This window comes from Penaeus japonicus, unplaced genomic scaffold, assembly GCF_977035675.1.
Source record: "Penaeus japonicus unplaced genomic scaffold, GWHDUDI00000001_assembly GWHDUDI00000005, whole genome shotgun sequence".
In the NCBI taxonomy this organism is placed as follows: Eukaryota; Metazoa; Arthropoda; class Malacostraca; order Decapoda; family Penaeidae; genus Penaeus; species Penaeus japonicus.
In genome coordinates this window covers 7503948-7527395 of record NW_028234407.1, presented here as the reverse complement: position 1 = coordinate 7527395, position 23448 = coordinate 7503948, and the positions used below count along the sequence as shown (strand labels likewise).

The 23448-nt window shown below is 49.7% G+C and overlaps 1 protein-coding gene across 36 annotated transcripts in view; it reads left to right on the top strand.

Annotated features, from left to right (window-relative positions):
* Positions 1 to 23448, top strand: part of LOC122254250 (CLIP-associating protein 2) — a 125643-nt gene that overhangs the window by 5423 nt on the left and 96772 nt on the right. For all 36 annotated transcript variants that reach the window (XM_086536929.1, XM_086536927.1, XM_086536920.1 and 33 more), the window contains exon 2: positions 2865 to 3897. In XM_086536929.1, the coding sequence (XP_086393055.1) occupies positions 3135 to 3897 (763 nt within the window). In that variant the 5' untranslated portion in view covers positions 2865 to 3134. The remainder of the gene's footprint in view (positions 1 to 2864; positions 3898 to 23448) is intronic.

The window sequence follows — 23448 nt, the reverse complement described above, 5'->3', positions numbered from 1 at the left end:
AAGTGTAAATGTTAATGTTTCTCGAGAGAGGAATAGTAGAAACTAAGCACATCAGCTGTTATTGACGTAATGGGCGTGTGGGCGGGCGGGAGGGCCTTGGGGAAAGGGGAGGGAGAGGGGCGGAGGCCCTGGAAACTCTCGAGGGAGGGAGGTAGGGAGAGCCCTCTAAGCCACCTAAGCCTTTTGTTCCCAAGACTTCCTCTTTGTGCCCTGCGCTCGCCCTTTCCCCGGCTCGTAATTGGTCGCGTTCTGGGCGACGGAGGCGCGGGCTGAAAGAACGCGACTAGAGTGACGATTTAGGGTCACACGCCCCGTGTTGACGGAGGAGAGAGATGTGGCAAAGGGCAGGGGGAGGGGAGGGCGGTTCGTGATGCCCGTCTTCCGTGCCGTTGGAACTGGACTAGTCGTGATGGGGCTGTTGCTTATGCTGATGCGGCGTGCACGGAATGGGTGTGGGAGTCTTGCTATCGAGGGCAACATCAGTCATGCAAGGTTTCCTCGTCTTGGACTGTTAGTACAATATCATATTCTTTATCTTCTTCCTCCTCGTTTTATTTATTTTGCTATTTGTCTTTCGCCATTCTCATTCTCCTGTATTTCCTCCACTCCCCTCTCCCTCTTCTCTCCTTCCCCTATTTCGCCTTACGCCTCGGCCGTCGTATCGGGATTTGATATCTGAGCGGTGTGAGTCCCCCCCGCGGTGGCCGGGAGACCTGAGGTAGGCTCACGGCGCCTTACCGCGAGGGGTCCTGGAATGTCCCACCGGAAGCTCTGATGGGGATTTATGGTCGTTCTTTGTAGGTGCCTTAGAGTCGGAACTTCCTTGATGGGAGTTCGGTGTTGAGTGCCGAGGTCGCTCGGGCGTCGCAGAGGGAGAAGCAAGGTCGCCAGGATTTATCTGTGGCTAAGACTAGGATTAGGGTTCTCGTTTGTTTGGATGGCTAGCCGAAGCGAGAGTTTGGTCTCTTGAAGGCTTTGAATTCTTTTTATTATTTCTAATTCTGGAAATGTCTCATGTCACGAATGCTACTACGTTTTTTTTCGTTGTTTTACTAAGGCGGCTTTTCGTTTTCTGTTGTTTTTCTGTGCGTGTGTTTGTGTTTGTGTTTTCGTCGTTTTCTTTCATTTTTCATATTTTGATTTTGTATCTCTGTCATTTTGCTGATCTTCCTCATACAAGCGTTCTTGAATAATCTTTTACCATAGGTTCTATCTCAGCAACTATCCTTTGGTACTCTGCTGTTTGATCCCTCCAATCTGCCGTCTCATGCAATCTATTACAGCTGATCCCTTCCCCTCCCCCACCCGAACTGGCGAGTGCACTTAAAAGTTAATCAACTCATCATGCACAGTACCCCCAATCCCACCCCCGTCCTAACTCCCTTTCCCTCTTTTTAATTACTTCCTCCCTCCTTTATCCCTCTCCCCCCTTTCCCTCTTCCTTCCTTCCCGTCTGCACGCACAAAGATAGGCCTCTCTCTCTCTCTCTTTCTCTCCTCCTTGACCTGGCCTTGAGGTTTCTTTCCTCTCCAGTGATGAAATGTCGAGCACTTTCCGAGTTCTTCTTTTTTCCTTCTTTTATCTTTCTTGTTTTCTTCATTTTTTTGCCCTTAACTGTCGGGCTCGGTTATCTCTTGGCCTTTATATACTATCTTTCTCTCGGTCTGAAACGTTCTTCTATTTCCCCTTTCGTTTTTCCTCTTCCTCGCTCATTTTTATATTCTCCATTCTCCTTTTCTTCCTTTTCCTCTCTTCTCTTTTCTTCCTCCCCTTCTTCCTCCTCCTCCTCCCCCCCTCCTCTTCATTTCTCTTCACTCTTCCTCCTCCCCCTCTTCATTTCTCTTCACTCTTCCTCCTCCCCCTCTTCATTTCTCTTCACTTTTCCTCCTCCTCCTCTTCATTTCTCTTCATTCTCCCTCCTCTTTCCTCTCTTTTCCTCCTTTTCGCAAACGGTTGGGGATGATCGCAAGCGGCGAGATTTAGGGGGCTGTTATGTCCCCCCCCCCTCCTTCATCCCACATTTTCGCTCGCTGATGTCTTATTGCTGGCCCGTTTCCCTTGTTTGGATTCTCATTTCTTGAAGAGGGTATAAGTCTCTGTTTTTTTCCGTTTTCTGGAGCGAGAGAGAGAGAGAGAGTGGAGGTGAGTGTGTGGGTCGCAGGGTGAGTGAGAGAGTGGGTTAGAATGAGTAAAAGAGAGAGACAGAGGAAGATTCAAAGACAGAAACTTGATATAATGCTATGCCTTGTGCTTTTATTTTTTTGCAGACTGGCTTTGGTCGGTTCGATTATTGTTTTTATTGATTTTATTGATTTTAGGGTGGGGGTGAGGATGATAAAGGGGTAACAAAAACCTGGGTACGTATGCGTTTGTGGAAAAGGGCTGCAGCAACACTTGAAAACTCGTCCACATCGGTTTGAAGTCTATAAACTGTGGAGCATGGAGCATATAACCTAATGGCATAAGAATCCATGACGCGCCGAACTTGATCGCGCATTAGTCACGGCCGATCTGATTTCACCTCTGTAACTTTCTGCAATCTGATTGCAAGAATCCGATGTCCTTGACTCGTTGAACGGCACGAAAGAAATTACGTAATAAACTTCCGGCGGCGCGCAATTGAAACCCCGCCATCCAGAACCTTGTCACTCTTGGGCGGCGGCGTTGAGTCGTTGAGTCTTGAGTCGTTGTCGTTGTCGTCGTCGTCGTTGTCGTCGTCGTCGTCGTCGAAAGGACTCACGAGGTGCTTGATCCACACGCCTCGAACTCGAAGCTTTAGTATGATTTTTTTACAGATAATTGATATGTGTATCTGTTTGTATCATTTTATAAACATTTTGTAATAAGTTTTTTTTCCTCTTTAGTGAATTATGACCGCGTGTGCGCTTTTTGATACGCTGATGGTGTAGATGTGACAGAAAATAGATCAATAGGTGATCAGCGGCGTATTATTATGTGATTGTGAGTGCTGAATTGAAGTGCAATGATGGTGATTGAGATGGGCATGTGAGGCGGAGGTCAGCAGGTGTCACACTAGTGTACTGGACGGGTTAAGGTGAGGGTGGGCAGCCCGACATCCTGCCTCATTCTCCTATTGAACCTGCTAGTGTGACTCAGCGAAGCAGTGAGTCAATATGCCTTCGGTGAGCCCCACAGATCCAGGTCTGCTGGAAGGTTCTCCGCCGCCGTCCGTCAGCCCCGCCGGCTGCGTGGAGCTGGAGGGCTCCCTGGCCGGCCTGGGGGACATGCCCCTCACCTCGCAGTGCTCGGTGGAGTCCCTGGGCTCCCTGGACAGTGGACACAGCTCCTCGGCGGGCAACGGCGCCGCGGAGAGCCACGCGGGCAGCCCTTCGCCCGGGCCCATCATCTCCACGCCGCCCCCGCACGCCGCCTCCAGCCCTACGCCCTCCTCCTTCTCCACGCCCACCAGTCCAAGGACACACCTGGTGGACCGTTGCGAAAGCAGCGGCAGGATCAGTGTGGCGTCCATGGGCTCCTCGCAGGACCGTCCTCCCTCAGGGATCAACCGATCCTTGTCCAATACTTCCACCGCTTCCGTCGCCTCCACCGACACCGTGGACACCCTCAACTCCACCGACACAGTCAACTCAGCCGCCACGAGCGCGACGAACAACACCTCGACCTCGACCTCCACCTCGACCTCGTCCACCACCATCGTGACGCCCATCAAGTCCAAGGAGGAGCTGGACTCCTACATCGACCACTTGGACTCGCTCTGGTCTCAGGAGGACGAGTGGATCATGATCTTCGATAACCTCATCAGGAACACCGAGGCCTCGACCCGCTCGCGCCGCCACACACACCACTACAGCCACTACCACAACAGCGGCACCACCAGCAACCACTCCTCGCCCTACCACTCGCCCTATAAGAAAGGTACGTGCGGCCGTCGGGAATCAGGGAGATGATATAGGGAGAGGGAGAGAGAGAAAAAATGCGTGCATGTGCATATGCGTGTGTGTGTGTGTGTGTGTGTGTGTGTGTGTGTGTGTGTGTGTGTGTGTGTGTGTGTGTGTGTATGTGTGTGTGTGCGTGTGTGTGCGTGTGTGTGTGTGTGTGTTTTCTCCCTGTCCCCATCTCTCTTTACATCTCGATACATCTCTGCTCCCATCTTCCTGCCATCTCGTAAATTATGTCTGAATTACTAGTCGCTGACCTTGGATATAGACGTCCCGTGTTTGCCATTTGAAAGTGTCGTTTTTATCTGTCGCAAGAAGACGATAACTGACACTAGTGATTAGCAGTGGTGATCATTTACGTGTCATTCCGTTCATGTGTCAACGTTACGCGTTCTGCACACGCCTAAGGGTTGACACCTCTCCCCCCCCCCCCCCCCCTCACACACACACACACACACACACACACACACACACACACACACACACACACACACACACACACACACACACACACACTCCCCCGGGCCCTGTAGTGCGCCTGATCAATGCAGGTTCACAATTATTCGTTGGTTTAAAACGTCTTGGCCAGAGATCTTCACGCGCGCGCGCGCGCGCAAAACCACTAACTCATCTTACCAGTCAAGTATTCTCTCTCTTCATCCATCCCATCCCATCCCATCCATCCAACCATTCGCCCAACCATCCATTCATTCCACCCCCCCCCTCCTCCTCCCTTATATTACTCACTTTCTCGCCGCATACAGCCCATATCACGTACACAAACGTAAGCACGGCGCGCCGTTAGAAAGTGATACGTAATTAGATAATTAGGAACTGGAACCACAGCGACCCACGCTCTCCTGTGTCTATCTCTCCTGCCACTCCTTGCTTTCACTGCCGTCATCGTGTTCATTTCCTTACCCTTAATCTCTCTGCTGGTCTCCACCCTGCTACGATCTTTCCTCTTTCTGCCCCTGTTCCTATCTGGCTCTCATCATCTCTCTCCTCTTTAGACTCCTTTTCTCGCCCTCTTTCTCTCCCTCAACCTCACTCTCACTCTCACCCTTACCCTCACTCTCACCCTCGCCCTCACCCTCTCTCACCCTCTCTCACCCTCATCTCTTTTCCCCTCCCTCCCTAACCCCATTCCTCCCTACCTCCCTAACCCCTTTTCCCCCTCGCTCCCTAACTCATTTTCTCCCTCCCTCCCTAACCTCTTTCTTCCCTCTATCCCTCACCCTCCCTCCCTAACCCCTTTCCTCCCTCCATTCCTCACCCTTCCTCCCTTATCCCTCTTCTCCCATCCTCCCTCTCTTCCCACCCTCCCTCTCTTCCTCCCTTACTCCCTCACCCTCTTCCCTCTCTGTCCATCGCTCCCTCCGTCCTTTGCTTCAAACTGTCTCTGAATATATATTTTCTTTCCCCTTTCTTATCCGTCCCCTTCTCTGGCACATATTTACGTGTGCACGCACTCACATATGCTAGATCTCGAGTTCTAACAGTGACTCACTACTAAGGATAACAAGCCAGTAATTGAAACCGTGCAGTAGATGCATGATAGCGCCATGACGTCTGCGCATGGGAGATGTATCACGATTGTTGTAAGGAAAATCTCCCTTTTCTTATTGTTGGAGGGAGCGATGGAAAGGGGAAGGGAGGGGGGATTCCCTGAATTGAAGAAAACCATGAGTGGTCAAAACGTGACGATCACAAAGACAGGTAGAATTTTAAATGGATGTCAGAAGTGTGTGCATTCCCTCGCTTGGCATTAAGATTAATTTTATTTGATTATTTATGTATATATGTAGTTGTTTGGCCTATTTGTGTTATGTGTGGTATATATGCTCTGTATTTTATTATATGCTAACCTTAAGGGTACTGTTTTCATTAGCTGGTGGTAAATATGTTTGTGTAAGAGATAAGGGAAAGGTCTAAGAAACAGCATTGAACCTCTAACCGACCTGATAAGATTAAACATTTAACCTTGCGTGACGTTATGATATTGCTTACAACCCGGGCTTCGAATGTCAGATAAAACACCTGTTTGTTTGTTTATTGCTATGGGGTGACCGATATACGTATGGAGAGGAACTGTGTGAGGAATGTTATCAGGGACGAGGCTTAACAGCTGTTGACGCCGCAGCGTCTTCTAGCGCGTGATGGAGACGACGACCTTGCCCAGCCCAGTCGCATGCGGAGACTTGGCGTGCGGACGAGTCAGGTGGACTCATCACGGGCCAGGTGTGCTTGACGTTGCGTGACCTGAGCTGGTGCGTGGTAGCGATAAATACACCATCTACCCCGATGGTGTTGCTTTATATTATTCGTTAGGCGGAACGTGAGGTGCGGTTGGTCATGTCGGCGATAGCAGAGGCTTTTCTTGGTCGTCTTTGGTAGCCTTACAAGTGGGAGGAGATCTCAGTCCCTCATCCCACACAGGAGAGTGAACAGTATTCCTTGAGCGTGGCATCGGGCCGGGCGAGTCCTCCGGTGATTAGTATTCAAGGTGGATGTGCGAACGACGTACCATTTTATGCGGCAGTGTTAGTCTTGCATGAAGAGTCATCGCTGGTGTCTATTTAATACTCCTTCCTTCAAACTTTTGGGGCTACTCTGTCTGGGTCCTATCAACTCACAAAATATATTTTTATGAATGCATTATGGCCACACTCGGGTGCTGTCTGCTTATTGGTAGAACGATATAGACTAGAGAGTTTAACACATACATGATCGTACAAATTATGATGGGTAGCCACAAATCAGTGTCCGTAGCATTGCTCTTGTGTACTGGCGCAACAGACGCAGCGGAATGAGGATGGGGTCGTACCTTTAGATTATGAATTTGTCTAATCGAATAATGGGCGGACGGTCCATTTGAAGTGACACGGAAATATATGTGCTTGTATCGGAGATTTACCTGCGGATGTCGAGGCCGGGTGATTCCTCTCCCCTCTCCCCCCACTCCCTCCTCCCTCCTCCTCTTTGATGTATTCACGGCCGTAGCGAGGCTGTCCAACCACAGCTGTATTCTTAGACGCGTCACGGAGGACACGCCGAAAGAAGGGGCGAAGGGTTGGCCCGTCTCCAGTCGCGTGTACGTGAGCATGTGAGAGTGACGGAAAGAATGGGGAGAGAGGAAGGGCGAGCGGGAAGGGCGAATGGGAATACAGAAGAGGGCGAATAGACTTTCGGAGGGAACGAGGCCAAGAGAAGGTGATAAATGACCGGTGTGAAATATGCTGGGCAAACAGCAGAATTTGTGATGCGACCAAGAGCGGTCTACAGAAGGGATAGAGAGCTAATCTGGAGGCCATCGGCATCACCGCACATTTTGAACCATTCGATTTGTATTATAAAAGAGGTATCCTCACACCTATAAACACACAGATACACACACAAACATGTATAACTATATGGCCTTCCACTAGCAGTAATCAGGCACCAATATTGGGCATTACGGCAGCTCTGTCGACCCTGTGCCATTTCCTGGAGAAAATGCGTGGCCCGAATATCACCTTGCCATTACAGGGCTTTTTATGGTGTACGTGTGCTGCATTCGGACGCTTTTCTTATTGATTTGAACCCTGTTAGTAATGTTAGTTATTTTGTGTCTTGAAGCATACCGGAGAGCTAGATAGAGGCTGTGGAATTCTAAATAAGCAAGTGGACGTTATGCTGCCATTTATTTTCATCACATCTCTCCCCGAGGAGACCGCCGCCCCACACGTCAAGGGAATTCACTCGGAGGACTCTGGAACGATGTCACAACTTGCTGCTTTGTAAACAGAAGGAACCGCACATGCACTCCGAATTCAAAGACCGCCTCCCTCTCTCCCCTCCTTCCCCTCCCTTCCCGTCCGCGTGGCATTGAGTGGGTGTTTATCACAATATTAGCGGGCTCAGGCGGTGCCAAGGTCACGAGAGCCAACGTTGCTAGGTGTGGGGGCTTAGCGGGAGCGGGAAGGCGGGCGGCTGGGTAGGGTGGGGGGGTTGAGGATGGGGATAGGGAGAGCAAGGGCAGGTGGGTGGAATAAAGGCGATAGGTAGGAGGAATCCTTTGGTGTATGCGTTAGGCGGGAGGAACCTCTCTGTTTTTTTTCCATGTGTAAATTGTATCTCAGTGTGGATATAGGGTGGAGATGTGGGTGCGCATGTGTTTGTGTTGTGTAGGAACGATTGTTGCGTGCGGCTTGTGTCTTTTGGGAAGAGGGTAGAGGGCGGGCCGTGGATGAGACTGCCACCTTTAATGTTGCAGTAACGTTTCCCCGCAGCACGCGGTACGCCCCCATCCCTCTCCTCCCTGCCTCCCTCCCCTCCTCCAGTCGCACTCCCGCTCCTCCCCCTCCTCCCCCTCCTCCTCCTCTCCCAAGGTGATAATCCTACAGGCTGAGCATCCAGGGCTTGGCGGGAGGAAGCTGGACGAAGGTGTGGTCATGGAGGACGGGGAGAGAGGACAGAAAGGGGAAATGGAGAGGGAATTGTAGATGTGTGGATAAAGCAGATAAGAAGGGAATGAGGCAAGGGGGAAATGGTGGAGCAGGAGAGAGGGAAGGAAGGAAGGAAGGAAAGAAAGAAAGAAAGAAAGAAAGAAAGAAGGAAGGAAGGAGACTGGCATGGTAAGAAGGCAAGTCGCGAGATAGAGGACTAGAATTCAAAAGCACGCACTCTCACAGTTTTGGAGAAAGCGAAGGACGCGAGGGTGACATCGCTCGAGAGAATGGAAGAGAGATGAAAATGGACACCTTCCAATTCAATTTCAAAAGGATGAACCGAGTTGGCGGAAAGGGCTTAGTATGCTATTGGGATGCGTTTACGATTTTTGTCCACGTGCTCCCTGCGTAAATATGGTTCACGAGTCTCGCAATCTCTCTTTTTTTTCTCGGAACACGAATGGCACCGCGTTCATTCACAAATGGAACCGCGCTCGCGACTGCGATGTGAGAGCAAGGCAGGGAAGGAAAGAAGGAGAGGAAGAGAGAGGGGGGGGGGAAGGGAAGGAAGGGAAGGAGGTTGGTTGGTTGGTTGGAAATTGAAAGGTGAATGCATGCCCATGAAGACGTATTGTAGTGATAATGGCGCTTTAAGTAAAGAAACCGCAGCGCTATATTTGAGAGGAGTGAAGCAAGCCGCATCCTTAAGTGAGCGTGACGGGATCGCTTGCGAGAGTGACGGCGAGCGGCGGTCGTTGCAAGGGCGTAACAAACGTCACGGGGCCCGGCGCGGGATGATCGCGGGCGGGAAGACTAATGACGTTTGCGGTCTCGCCGAGTGTGATGTGATCTGTCGCATGGCTCCAAGTAGAGTGGGGATGGACGGAGACTGGGAATGAGAGGAAATTTATTGCCTAGATGACGAGACCGGAATTAAAGAATAGAAGGCGAGAGAGTGAACCGTCTGCCATGCCCCGTCCAACGCAGGGTTTAGCTCGGATTAATACAGGACGGGTTGTGGCGGTGTTGCTCTCATCACAGGTCGCTTCATTATAGCTCTGTGTGTGTGTGTGTGAGAGAGAGAGTGAGTGAGTGAGTGAGTGGTTGAGTGGTTGGTTGAGTGTGTGTGTTTCCTTCCCTCCATTACGAGGCATGTGGAATGAGGATCCTAGCTACCAGGAAGCCGAGCGACGCGAGGTGAGGCGTCCGGGGTATCCGGGTTGATGACTTGGCGCGGTGGAATCGACCCGGTAGATGCAAGCCGCGGAGAAGAAGGCGCGATCGCTCTGTTCGGATGGTTGGGGGGAGTCGAAGAATCGAAGTGGACACAACCAAATTACCCAGGGCCATTTTTTCACCATTACGAACGTCAGTTTGTCCGCTCCTCTGAATTCTCAGCAAGGGGCGGCAGCGTGAATGCAATCTCACCGAGCTTGTGCGATGTGCCTAGCGCTCTCGGAGGTGCTGTCGCTGCAATCACGCACCTGCCCTGAGCATCGCCACCGCCGGGCCTGGCGAGGGGCGGCTTGAGTGATTACAGGTAATGAAGTTGCAGAGGAAGGTGTCTCGCAGGGGATCATTAAGGGATGATGGACGAGGGTCAGCGTGTAAGCTTGGGTACGAGAACCCGCAGGCAGCGCGGGTGTCTCGTGCGGGTATCTCATGCGGGTGGGCTAGCGTGGATCTGGATTGGTGTTTTGGGTAAGTGGGTATGGGTGTAGTTCGGGGATGGTAATGGTGTGGTACTTTATGGTGTTGAGAAGAAAAGGAGACCATCGCTGCCGCTAAGTAGTGTGTTTGAAGAATGAGGTGTGCGTGAGGGGACACCAAAGCCTTCTTTCATGGCGTGCGGTACATGTTCCGATCTAACACACACACACACACTCTCCTTCCCTCCCTCTCTCCCTTCCTCCCCCCCCCCCTTCTTTCTCTCTCTCTCTCTCTCTCTCTGTCTCTCTCTCTCTCTCTCTCTCTCTCTCCTCTCTCTCTCTCTCTCCTCTCTCCCCTCCCCTCTCTCCTCTCTCCTCTCCCTCTCTCTCCCTCCCTCCTCCTTCTCCTCCCTCCCTCCCTCCCTCCCTCCCTCCCTCCCTCCCTCCCTTACCCTCTCCCTTTCTCTCCCTCTCTCTCCCTCTCTCCCTCCCTCTATCTCACTCCCTCCCTTCAACTCTCCCTCTCCTCCACCCTTTCTCCCTCTCCTTCATCCATTGACGAGTATCTTCTAACGTTTTAGGGGGTATCGTTGGTGGTCAGGTATTTTAAGGTCATATAATTAGGATGATAAAGTTCTGCCTTGCATGCTCGGCTCTCCTTCTTTTTCAGGTTTCTGAAAAAAAGTCTGATTTAAATACAGTTGAAAGTTATGATTTGGATACAGAGGAACTTTAATTGGTTTGTAGCGCGTCAATGTACACTATGGTAAACAGTGTAGTTTTCCATGATTGGTGTAATCCTGAGTCAGTGGCCTCGATTGGTCGGCCTTTGAACTCGGTCTGCTGGCAGGATGAACAGCCGGGCGAACAGCCAGGCGAACAGCCAGGCGAACAGCCGGGCCTTTACACCTTTCATACTCGCAAACTCACTAACTCGGTCATTCATACTGCTCATTGAATTACTCGCTCTCTCATTGACTCTCTCTCTCACTTTGTCATTACTCTCTCTCTCTCTCGCTCTCATTGACTCTCTCTCTATCTCTATCTCTATCTCTATCTCTATATCTGTTTCTCTTTATCTCTATCTTTCTTTATGTGTGTGTGTGTCTGTGTGTGTATATGCATGTATGCATGTTTTCTATGGCCTTCTTCATTGTGTCCATTCTCCTCCGTCTTTTGCTGTTGCTCTGTATGTCTTTCTAGCCTACTCTGACCTAAGCTTCGAGCAAAATGTGATGTAAAAAGGGGAACGAATGACGAAGGTTGACATGTGAGATTGCTGTGGAGATGAGATACCCCTGTGGGATTTTTTTTAGTAACCTTTTCTTGCCCCCTGCGGCTTTCCCCCCTTTTTGTTCTAAGTCTTGGGACTTCCCTTTCTATTTTCTTCCTTCCCTTATTTCTCATTTGTTGCCCCTTTTAGCGTTTCCTGTATCTCCCCTCTTAATCTCCCCTTTCAATCTCCCCTCTTTCTCTTTTTCAATGTTAGCTAGCATGTATTCCTCCATCTCTTGTGTCTCTTTTATTTTTTAAGTCTTTTTTTTGGCGTTGGAGGAGTCTCTTTAGTGAAAATACTCTCTCTCACCCTTTTCCTCTCACTCTACCTTCCTACCCCCCTCTCTATCTATCTATCTATCTATCTATCTACCTCTTTCCCTCCCTCCCTCCATATCATTCCTCTGTCTCTCCCCTTCTCTCCATATCACATCTTACTCTTTCCCTCACATCCCCCTCTTACTCTCTCTTTCCTTTTCCCTTTCCCGCCCCTCACTCTCCTTTCTCTCACAAGTGCGTCGCGGGGCTCTCATCCCTTTGAAGTAAAGTGTACATGTCTCCCAGGAGAAAATGAGAGAAGACTTGCTATTATTAAGACGATGTTGCTGGTTCCTGTTGTGGCGTTATTTTGAAAGTGTTTTGTTGGTACTTGTTATTTTTATCGTTAGTATTTGGTTGTTTTTAATTGTTGTTAGCGCCAATACTCCTATCGCTGTTATCATTTATCGTTCTTATTGTATGTGTTTTTGTTGTCTTATTATTGTTCATTTTTAAAAGAACGAATGATTTTCCCATGTGAATGTATCAGTTGAGACCCGGTTCTGCTTTTTTATCTGAAGTGAAATGCGGACGGACGGGAATTTCTTGATGGGATCCTGGCATGTTGACGGGTTGCAGCCATTATGCGTGTGTTGGTTTGTGGCTTGGATTTTTATTTTCATTTTGATTATGGTTATGGCGATTGGGATATCGAGGAGGTTGATAACTTAAATGATATGGTTTGGGTTTTGTTATTAAATACCAGTTGGTCTCTAAAAATGTATCGTTTTTTATGTTTTAAATTGTGCTAATCGATTGTTTTCTTTTGTTGCAGGTACGTGTTTGGTTTTCGTGGGCCGTGACAACGTAGGACACGAACGTGTCCCTCAGGTTGGTGCCGCATGTGAGTTCAGACTCTGTACGGGTCTATATATATATGTGTGTGTGTGTGTGTGTATCTGTCTGTGTGTCTGTGTGTGTGCGTGCGTGCAAACACTTGTACGAAAACTGTAAAGTGTGATTATGTGCATGTGTATGTGGACAGAAGTTAAATAAAGGCAACTTTTTACAACTTGTTTCGTTTGTTACTTAACTCGAGTCATGTTAAAGAATTGAAAGTGACTGAGTGAAGGTGGGGAGGGATATTTTAAGTCACCATTTAGATATGTATATGTCGCCTTGGCCATTTTATATATATTAGGTTGCTCTGAAATTCGGCTAATCAAGTGGATCGACAGTAAAATATGAATTCTAAGTGTCTGCATATATGCAGCATTTGCACACCTACACACATACACAAGCAAACATACACATACGAACGCAGGCAAACACGCATAAGCGTATACAATTTTATTGTATTACCTCTTTTCAAGATGTAAAACAAATAGGAGAGCAAAAACGATAAATATCTGGCCATTTAAGAGGATAGCAAGAAGGAGGACATACGCCATTTATTCGACATAATCACGGCACTCTTATTAATTGGCGTTTCCAGTCTCCAAACTTTGTTGCTCGAAGTGACGGCCGGATGATGCAAACCGCTATGGTAACAGCTGTGTTTAGTGCGGTGTAATGCGGTTTAATTGCGCTAATCGGAGCGAGCAAGGTTACGCCAGCATCAATTACGGCAAATACGTTTTGTTTTAATGAAAGCTATTCGGACGTATTATCTTGCGCGCTGTCTTGTTGGTCCTGGAAGGAGGCGGGGGTGAGAGGAAAGGGGGGAGGGTAGGACCCGCGTCGGAGGGGTGGGGGGCACTGATTCATACTCTGTTTTTTATTAGGGATGATAGGGACTATCCCTTTCCCTTAGTTTTACCTTCTCCTCTCATATATTACCTCCCTCCTATTCTTCTCTTTATACTCCCCCCTTCTTTCTCTTCTCGCTCCTCACTATCTTTTCGTCTGTCAACCCCCCCCCCTTTCCCTTCATAACTTGTCATGTTCCGTGCGGGTGTACTGGCGCAGGAGAGGGTTGATGCATCCACGCCGAAATTAGTGGTGTGGATAGCCTGTCGATTGGAGAGAGTGCTATGCAGGGAGGGCGAGAGCATGACTTGCAACCTTTCCTTGTGCAATGGAAGTTTAGCGGAAATTAGGTAACGCTGTATGAATGATTTAGTGACACTGCTTGTGATTCGGAGTGTGACTAAGTGGCGTCACTGGGTGTTTGTTGAGCTTGAGTGGGCACGTAAATAAGTGGTGGAGCCACGTGCCAGCCAGCCCCCCTCTCGCCGCCCACGATTTTACCCGACCTCACGCACGCCTTGAGCGCACGCATGGCCGGGCCACATGTGCGTGAGCTGGTCGTACCTTCGCTTTCCCTCTCGGCGAGAGAAAAGCGCGTTAGGCCCCGTAAACACGCGTTCTGAGGCCCTGACACCTCGTACAGACACAGATCTTGCTGATGTGTTACGTTTACCCGGGGGCTTTCACACACACGCATGCCCTACGAGCGTGTTTTATTGAGGCAGTGCCATATATTATTCAAAGCGTTAACGGCCATGAAGTGCCTCTTTCTAGAAAAAAAAAATCGTTGACCGGGTCATTCGAGATTTTACTTGTATGAACGCGAAAAAAAGTTTTATTGCCGGACGGATCTCGATGTTTGAGGAAGTTTGGATTTCTTAGACTTAGAAAAACACGGGAGGCGTAGAAGCTACGTGTCTGTGTGTGTGCTGAACTTTGGCTCTACAAATGGTGGTTACTGTCGTGTTTACTCAACAAAGCCACCCGAACTGGTTAAAGGGAGAGAAGGGGCCCCTATCGCCACTTGCACGCCCGCACCTCGCTGATAATGGCCCCATTTATCATTTCTCCCTCCTTCGTCGTTCTGTCCCTTCGCCTTCTCCTTCCCCTCGACCTCCTCCTCCGACGCTAGCATCCTCGAGTCCCTCCTTCGGAAGACGAGGCGGTTACCAGGGTGCGCTTCTATCACTATCCCATCCCGTCTGTTCCTCCTGCCGCCGCTTTCCCGAACAGACACTAATAATCACGACCGCCTTAGTATCGCCGTAATTTCTTTAGGAAACGGATCTGTATGCTGATGGTATGTAAATGGCTATTAGCGCCAATTTAGAATCCATGAGTGGCTTCTCCCTCTCGCTCTCTGTGGCTTGCTTCATCGTCTCCGAAACCTGGGATCCGTTCGTGTGTGTGTGTATGTGTGTGTGTTTGTGTGTGTGTGTGTGTGTGTGTGTGTGTGTGTTTTCCTCGATGGATTTTCTGTTGTCGGAGCGTGTGGGTAATATTTGACCTTTGTCGGTACTTTTGATGTTATTTGTTTTATCTGATTGTTGTTATGAGATGATGTTTTTCTTTGACATTTGATCTAGGGACACTGATGTTTTATGATGATGTTTCTTGTCTTGTATCTTTGTTTTATCTCAGCCTCCTGTAAATTCGCATTGTTTGAAGATTATTTCAGTTTTTTGCGAGAATGTCAGACTCATCTTCTGTCCAAAGTTTTAAAAATCGGAATCTCGGGCAAACTCTCGGCCACAGCAGCAGGTCGAGGAAATTTCCGGTTTCGTGACATCGGCCAAGGAGTAGGCTGTCCCCGCTTGTGTTTCAGGTCCAGTGGGTTTGAGAAAGGAGAAAGGGAGAGGGCGAGGGCTTCGGGGTGAGGGAGCCTCTCTCTCTCTCTCTCTCTCTCTTTCTTCTCACCTTCCTTCTTTTATTCCTTCATATTTAGGTCGCTTTTGTTTCCTTTATCGTCTTTTTTCCCCTTCATGTCTGTCTATTCATCTCTTTCTACGCCCGTTTTTCTTGCACATCTTTGCAGCGGGATGACCTTACCCACACGGGCTAGATCAGACTGCTGTTAATCCTTACGTTGGCCCTGTCAGCGAGTCTCCGCGTCAAGCGTGAGTCAGGGCGCGTGCTTGCCTGCTTGTAGGAAGAGCCTGTGTGGGAGTTAGACAAGGAGGTGCGAGTCCTCCGCCTTATGATTCAGCAGAGGCTGTTGCTTCGGCATAGGTACCGCAGGGCTGGGATTTGGTTATGTGTATCGTGCGGATGAATGTACATGAACGAGAGAGAGGGAGAGAGAGAGAGAGAGAGAGAGAGAGAGAGAGAGAGAGAGAGAGAGAGAGATAGAGATAGAGATAGAGATAGAGATAGAGATAGAGATAGAGAGAGAGAGAGAGAGAGAGAGAGAGAGAGAGAGAGAGAGAGAGAGAGAGAGAGAGAGAGAGAGAGAGAGAGAGAGAGAGAGAGAATCGGTGTGAAAGACAGCATAAACGTTAGATGTGTAGAGCGTTATGTAATGGCGTGAATTGTTCGCTGTGGGAAGCGGCAAGTTAGGTGGCGGAGGGTGTGGGCGTGTGGGCGGGGAATGGGCCCGGCTCGGGTAATGTGTTCCACAGAGTCACATTGCCGGGGGCACAGAGACGTCTGCTTGTCTGCTCTTCGCTCTCTCAGGATGACTGACGAACCGCTGCTCACGACTTTCGCTTGTGGCCGTCGACAGGTTCCCTTTGCTGCTGCTGTGTTGGTTTGGTCATTGTTTCAGAGAGAGAGGGAAAGGGAGAGGGCGGGAGAGAGAGATGGAGGGAGGGAGAGGGAGAGAGAGAAAGAGAAAAAGAGAGAGGGAGGAGGAGGGAGAGAGGGGGGAGAGAGCATATAAATGAAAGCTTGATGATAGTGTATCAAATCGGGGTTAGTTTATCAAAGGGACTGTTCCGGAGGAGTGTCTCGCGAGTTCAAATGTGCCTTCGCTTTGCCCTCATATTCAAGCAGCGTGATGACACCACTTGCTTCGCGGTCGTCACGGGCGACCAGGCGGGCAGGCAGGCAGGCAAGCCGGTAGGTAGACACTCCGCAGGTCCCTGGTCCTGTTACGGGATGTGAAAGGATTGTTGGGAAATCTCTGAGTTTTACGTGTTTGCGTGGCCTGCCTTTTCGCCTTTAGTATTTAATGTTCGGGGAAGGAGATGAAGACAATGAGGACTGGTTGTTTTTATATTCATTCAGTCAGGTGGAAGAGAGATAGCGCCGGGGTCGCTACACATTCAAACCCGCGCTGACAGTAAATAAACCAGACAGACTACTGACAGTCAAAGAGAGAATGTGTTGTCCCGTCCTCCCAGGCGCGTCCCCATCCCACTAATGGCATCAAATGCGTTAACCTAATGGCAACCGAGAAGAGTCCTCACACTGCGTATCCTAGCAACAGAGAGGGACACCAGGTCAGAGCAGCACGCGCTTTGGCGGCGTCAGCTGTATTAGACGGATCAAATAATATCCGCTTGGAAATGTAAATGAGGCGTGCGTTTTTCACTTTCTTCGTTCGTTGTTCTTCTTACAATTGTTTGTCCGTTCGTTATATGTCCTCTTTGCGAGTCGATTGAATAGGACGACGAATGAAATAATCTCCCTCTCCCCTCCCTACCCCCGACCCTACTCCCCCCAACTGCTCTCCTCTTCCCACTCCTCACACTTCGCTCTCTCCCTTTGGAAGTGTCTCTCGCACCTTCTCCTCGCCCTCGTTATGGAGCGCTCGTATTGTCGTCTGGCCGCTCGTTCCAGATGTCGGCGTCTTGGCCCCGCTTTTGTTCCGTTGTTTGTCGAGTCGGTGTTTGCTTCGCCTAACTAGACGGCGAGACTCGGCTGATTGTACTGGGCTGGGGATTTAGGCTTTTTAATTGTGCGGGAATCTCTTTAATCGGAGGAGAGGGGGGGGGGAGAAGGAGAGACCAGAAGGGGGTGTATGAGGAAGTCCGTATTGGTGTGTTCTTTAGCGAAGTTTATGGCGTTTTTTTTATCATGACTTGTTTCGTTTGCGATAGATTATGGTCTCATTTCCTGGGTTTATGCCTCTCAACTGTGGGACTCGGGCGGGAGAGCCTGTCGTGATGCAGTAACTCGGAAATGACATGAGCCTCGAGTCATGATAGGTATACAACGCGTGGAGGAAGAGGGGAGTTATCAGGACATGCTAGTCTTATTGGAGTCATAGCCTGCGTAATGGGTCATCATTAGTGGAGGTTATCCGGTCGTAGAAGTTTGACGATGTCGTAGCTTGTCATATGTGCGTTGGCAGGGTTCATAGTCGCCGGAAGGAGAGAGGGGCGCGGAGCAGATTACGTCTAGATTACCTCCGGGGGCTAGTTTGCGTAAGTGCGCTGTGATAGATTTCATAGAGGGAGAAGGAGAAAGAAAGGTAGGCGATGAGGGACTGCAGTGGAGGGGGAGGAGGAAAGGCGAGAGTTGACGTTTTTCAGTTTTATTTTCTGGTTGTTGTTTTTCCTTGCTATTTCTTGTACCTTTTTCCTCTCCTTTTCCCCCAGCCACCTTGAACACGAGATGAATCACAGGGTCGACTTAGCCAGTCTTGCTGCTCGTGTTAGCGTGGGCGATTCAAGTCTGCATACGTAAATGGCATAACGCGAGAACGGACTCAGTTTGGCAGAGTGGCTGGAATCGAACACAAAGGAGCGATTCATTTTATAAGGATGAGGGAGAGAGACCCCTTCGCCGGATTTATTGGTTAGGAATTTTATCGGAACTTTGTATCGCGTCTCCTGGTTTTCCGAGGATGGGGGTCGGAGCAGATGGAAGGGGTGGGGGTGGGGGTGGGGGTGGGGGGTAAGGAAGAGGGTTGGGGCTTCACATCGTGTGTCAGCTGGGCGAGACCAGGGGATTAGATTTCTCGTTAAGGTATTCACGTATTAGAGGCGTAGGAGAGTTTTTAAGACATTTGGTTAATGTGAAGTTTTTTTGTGGCACGTCTATTGAGATGGATAATTTTTTTGTATGTGTATGCATGTATACATTAGAGATATATACATACACAGAGGCATATTTTTTTAATGATATGTTGTAAATACTACATGTGTGTGTGTGTGTGTGTGTGTGTGTGTGTATATATATATATATATATATAAAATTTATTTATTTTTTTAGCAGACATTTATGAATTGACCACAGAAGCGGTTTTACTCGCTGTTAGAGTGATGTATTAATAAGTGATGTCTGGATTGGTCAGAATTAATAGGTGTGAAGGTAATTTTTCAATATTAATTTACTTTATCAATTGATGAGAGATTATTGATTCATGTGAATTAGACTGTCCACGTCGCCTCCGTTTAGAATTCCTTGTAGTGATGAAGGGCTCCCGAACCGGAAATAGGTTTTATTATCCACAATTGCCGTTGATCAACTACAAGATATTATCCGAAAAAGGTTTGCTCTCTCTTCATGCACTTAGCGACTGTTTTAGCTTTGTTGTTCGCCACTCCACGGATATTGGCACTTAGTGCGATTGCTCTCGCCTAGATGCAACAATAGGACTTTTATGCTTCATTTGTCGCAGGTTTTCAGGAATTGTATCTGAAGCAGCTTTTGACAGTATGTAATCTTCCTCGATGGCTTTTCATGCCAGAGTGGATCGTGCGATGCTCGTTTCTCTATTTGTAGAGCTTGAAAGAGGTCAGCACGTCGCGTCGGTGTTTTTCCCGAGGTTGACCACATGCATCTTCGTGCTAAAACAGCCACCGATGCTGCCCCTAACGGTGCCCGCCACAGCCTGCCGGAGGCTCGATCATCGCCTATGACACGACTCGGGCGCCGGTGTCCCCCTCCATGTTTGGCCCTAGCTGCATATTCGAAGAGAGTACTGCACCCTCATTACCATATCTAATTGTGCGATAAATCGCCCCGGCGCGGGCATTGCTCTTTTTCTCATCAAGGCGAGAGTTGTAAAGTGATCTCCAGCATAAGATAATAGTAGGGTAGGGCGGTCGCCGGACGCTTTACTCGCCGTTTAGCGCCGTAAAGATGCTCCACCTGTGGCTCGGCAATCTCGCGTTTGATCTACAGGGAAGAGCTCGAGGTTTAATCTGCGATTGTATTATGACCATATTTGTATGCTTAGGTCGACGCGGTGAGGTTTTACCTGGGAGAGAGAAGAGGGTAGAGAATGCGTCTATGATCACGTAAGGCCAGGTCGAGGGAGGTCACCTTGCTTTGCTGTGGCTCTGTGAGAGAGCCTGAGAGACGAGGCACGTACCAACGGCGGCATTGTGGTCTAAAACTAGTCTGGAGAGAGGACACATGTGCGTAAGCCGGTGTTGCGAGAGTACAGCGTTAGTAGTTGAGATGGTTCTGCAGCGCTACAGATGGTCCTTCTGGAAGCCCATTGTCAGCCTCGGGGACCCCGCATAGTGACTGCCTCGTCCCAGGGAGTTATGGCCCCCAAGGTGACCCCCTTCTGCCTTATATAGCAGTAGGACCTGCTTTCTGCACTGCTCGCAGATCTATATCGCGCACATCATGCACAATACACGTGATTATGTTTTTGTTGTGGGTGATTACTAGGGAGTTTGGCCTCGGGAGGAGGTGGGTGTTAGGGCGCACGGCCAACAAGGCCCTGCTAGACACACCAGGCTGATTTTTTGAGGATGATATTGGGTATGATGTTTTGTTGGAAATGATGCTTGAAGGTCTTTCAGCATTGGAAAAGCAATACTCGCGGGCAAGCATAACGGTAGATAGGTAGAGCACTCTGTATTTTTTTTCTGTCTAGTCGTTTCATTAGTTATTATTCCTTGCTATACGCACAACACTCAAGTCGAACTTCACTGTGATTTTCAGTAGAATGACCCCATCATTGGGTTTACTTAACGCTTTAGATTCTTCGGCCATCATTTTTTTCGGTTTACAGCCCTTGTTTTCTGCTTCCCATTTTGGGAAATCGCTTCCGGGTTAGGAGCATCACCTGTGCTGGTCCCATGCAGCACCTGTCGCAGTGTGCGTGTGTCCGCGGGGTCGTCTTTGGTCGTTGGAGACGAGTTCGACCACCCGGAGGAGGAGAGAACTTGTTCTGGTCGTCGGAGCGGACGTCTCGTAGCATCGCGGTTCTCTCAAGATTTTTTGGACGCTGCTCTCTCAGGTCGCTACTCCAAATGCGGTGGCGTCCCCTTCGGCGTCCCCGCTGGAGGAGGAGGAGGAGATGGAGATGGAGATGGAGAAGGAGGAGGGTATCAAGGAGGCTCGTTTTATGAGCTCCGACGAAGTTCTTGGGGCCTCGTTAGCGTCTTGGGTTATGGGAGTTCCTGGTCGTTTATCAGATCTTCGTGTTCCCGCTGCGGTGGCCGGCGATGCCCCCGGCGCAATATTAATGTGCGTCTCGGTTGATTTTTTCCTCGGCGGCAGCGGCGCTCGTCAGAGGGCGGGGAAGGCCTCGCGCTCTGATTGGTAATGCAGGGTTGTCGACAGGAAGGAACGGCAGAGTCGGGCAAGTAAGTTATTTGATTTTGACGGTCCGCGTGAGCCGTAACGAAGACAATCCTGTCTGTTTTGCAAGTTAATGCATCGGTGGTAATTTGAAAGTGAGATCGCATTGCCCAGGGGGGTCCGAGCGCGACTTTGTTCGGGTTTATTTGCATAGTTGTGGTGCGTTTGATTTTTTATCTGGTCTCTCATCTGATCTCGTTATGTTAAATTCCTAATAATCTCCCCTCAACTCTCTCTCTCTCTCCCTCCCTCTCTTTTGTTTTCTTTTTCTTTTTCTTCTTCGTTTTCTCACTTTCGTGTGAAAAGAGGGGGGGGGGGGTGCATGAGTCTAGTTCCTGAGATGAATGGGCATGGAACTGCCATCCAGCGCCCTCCGCCTCCGCCGAAGGGAAACTTTTTACCCGCTTCACCTTCGTACCGTGTGCCCGCCCCCTACTACCACCTTCCGCCCCCCACCCCTTTTCCATGTATCCCGCGTCGCACCCTCCCTCTTCTGCTTTGTTCATTTTCTTCTTCTTCATTTGGCTCGTCATTCTTTCCAGATAAGTCAACACGTGTTAATCTTTCAAACATCATTGTATTTTTTTATGCGTGTTTGTAATTATCCGTGCAACATTAAATTATTCGTAGTATCGTAGTATCTCAGATTTTTATGGCTGATGCAAGTTCCACTTAACAACAGCAGTAATGGTTTCGGCCGAGATCAGCGAGCGAGATCCATCTATAAAGAGTTGATGGGTTATGGTCATCGGAAAGCCGTGAGAGCGTTGCAGTCTGCGATCGGGGCGGGAGATATGGCCGTGCATCTGTCCAGCATCCATTAATTACGAATACGAAGTGCGGGATTGTTCATGTTCCTATAATGTTATAATTAGCGCGTCGCGGCCCTGTTCCATGTTAGGGCGGGATTAATTAGATCTAGAGCGAGACAAGACACGGTAAGAACGCTTGGCTTCTGGTCTCCATCGTACTTTTTTATTTCCTTTTTTTCTCTCGTTTTTTTTTTTCGTTTATAAAATCGCATTTGGTTGTGTGATATGGGCGGGTAGCATTGCCCTCCTGAGAAAATTAGAAATTGATATATATATGTTTTTTTTTTTGCCGGCTGCTTCCGTTAGCCTGTAATCACGGTGAGCGGTTTTCGGGCGCGCCCACGATGCAGGCAGCTGGTCATTACCGCCCCCAGGGTCCTTGCGCGAAGTGGACAAGTACTGGCGAGAGAGGGTAGCGGGAGAGGAGGGGGAGGGGGGTGTCTTGCATGACCAGCGTGGATTTCTACCGGCAGCTGTCCGAAGGTCGATTGGCCAAATCATCCATGATATGTAAGTTCGATATCGGCGGCTTCTGCGACAGCGTAATTATCTACCTGGGATTTTTTTCCACGTCTTTGGTGATTTTTTCCGTGCAAGAAGGATCCTCTAGGCGCGAACGATGGAGACGAAGACAAACCCCGACGTCTGTGCCTGTTTCGAGGGAGCACTTAACTCTCATCCTTATCACTCGAGATCAAGGGTGAGGGTCTCGAGGGCGGCGGGTATGTCGTCGCTGGAGGTCGCGCGGACGTCGCTCGCGACGGTCACAGCGGCAACGGCGACGGGAAACGGGTTTTGGAGAAGCTGCAAAAATTCTTGATTTACTCCTGATTGGATTTTGGTGCCTGGGGCGTGGAGGGGGGGGGGAGAAGAGGGGGAGTATCGCAAATGGCATTGGCATGTCCCCGGGAGTGGGTACGAGGCCGCCGGGCCGTGTTCGCCATCTTGGGCTGGATCTCGTGGGCACCCGGTCCTACCTTGGCAGCAATTACTTGTAATTTTGGGCTCTAACTCCTTGATTTTTATGCTAGTGTTGATGCGGCGCGGAGGGAGCTGAACCGCCCCAAGGCTGGCTGCTGGTGCCGTGCAATGGGCCATGCGCTGCCATTGCGTTGAAGGTCGAAAGAGGGTGAAAATTTCTGGCTCTCTAATGAGATTGGGTCGACTGTCTCCGGCCTGACCTTCCGGCTGCGCCTCGTCCTCGTCTCCGCTCGAGCGGAAAATTGGTCCTAATCTGATAAAAAAATGAAGAGTTGCGACAAAGGTCCTCGAACCTCTTCCTTCTCTGCCTACTTCTCTCCTCCTCCTCCTCCTCCTCCTCCCCCCTCCCCCCTCACACCCTCACCCTCCTCCTCACCCTCCTTTTCCTCCTCCTCCTCCTCCTTCTCCTTTTCCTCCTCCTCCTCTTCCTCCTCCCCTCCTCCTCCCCTCCTCCTCTTCCTCCTTCTCCTCCCCCCCCTCCTCCTCCTCCTCCTCCTCCCCCTCCTCCTCCTCCTCCTCCTCCTCTTCCTCCTCCTCCTCCTCCTCCTCCTCCTCTTCCTCCTCCTCCTCTTCCTCCTCCTCCTCCTGCTCTTTCTCCTCCCCCTTTTAGCTCAGCATCATCTTTCTCCTCATCTGTTCTCTCACTCGTAAGCCTCCCGAAGAGATGCCCGATAACGGAGGCAGTTTAACCTGAACCTCTCCTCTATATTAAACATCTTCATCTGTCAGGGAGCGCGCTTTCACCTGCCTTCAGCCGCGACGTTCACCTGTCATCTCAAGCAAGTCATCAAAATTAGTATCTTCGCCGGTCATCACAACTCACCCGTCACCTCAGATCAGGGCAGACTTTTCATGTACACATCACAGCCTCGTTAGAATCAGCTCA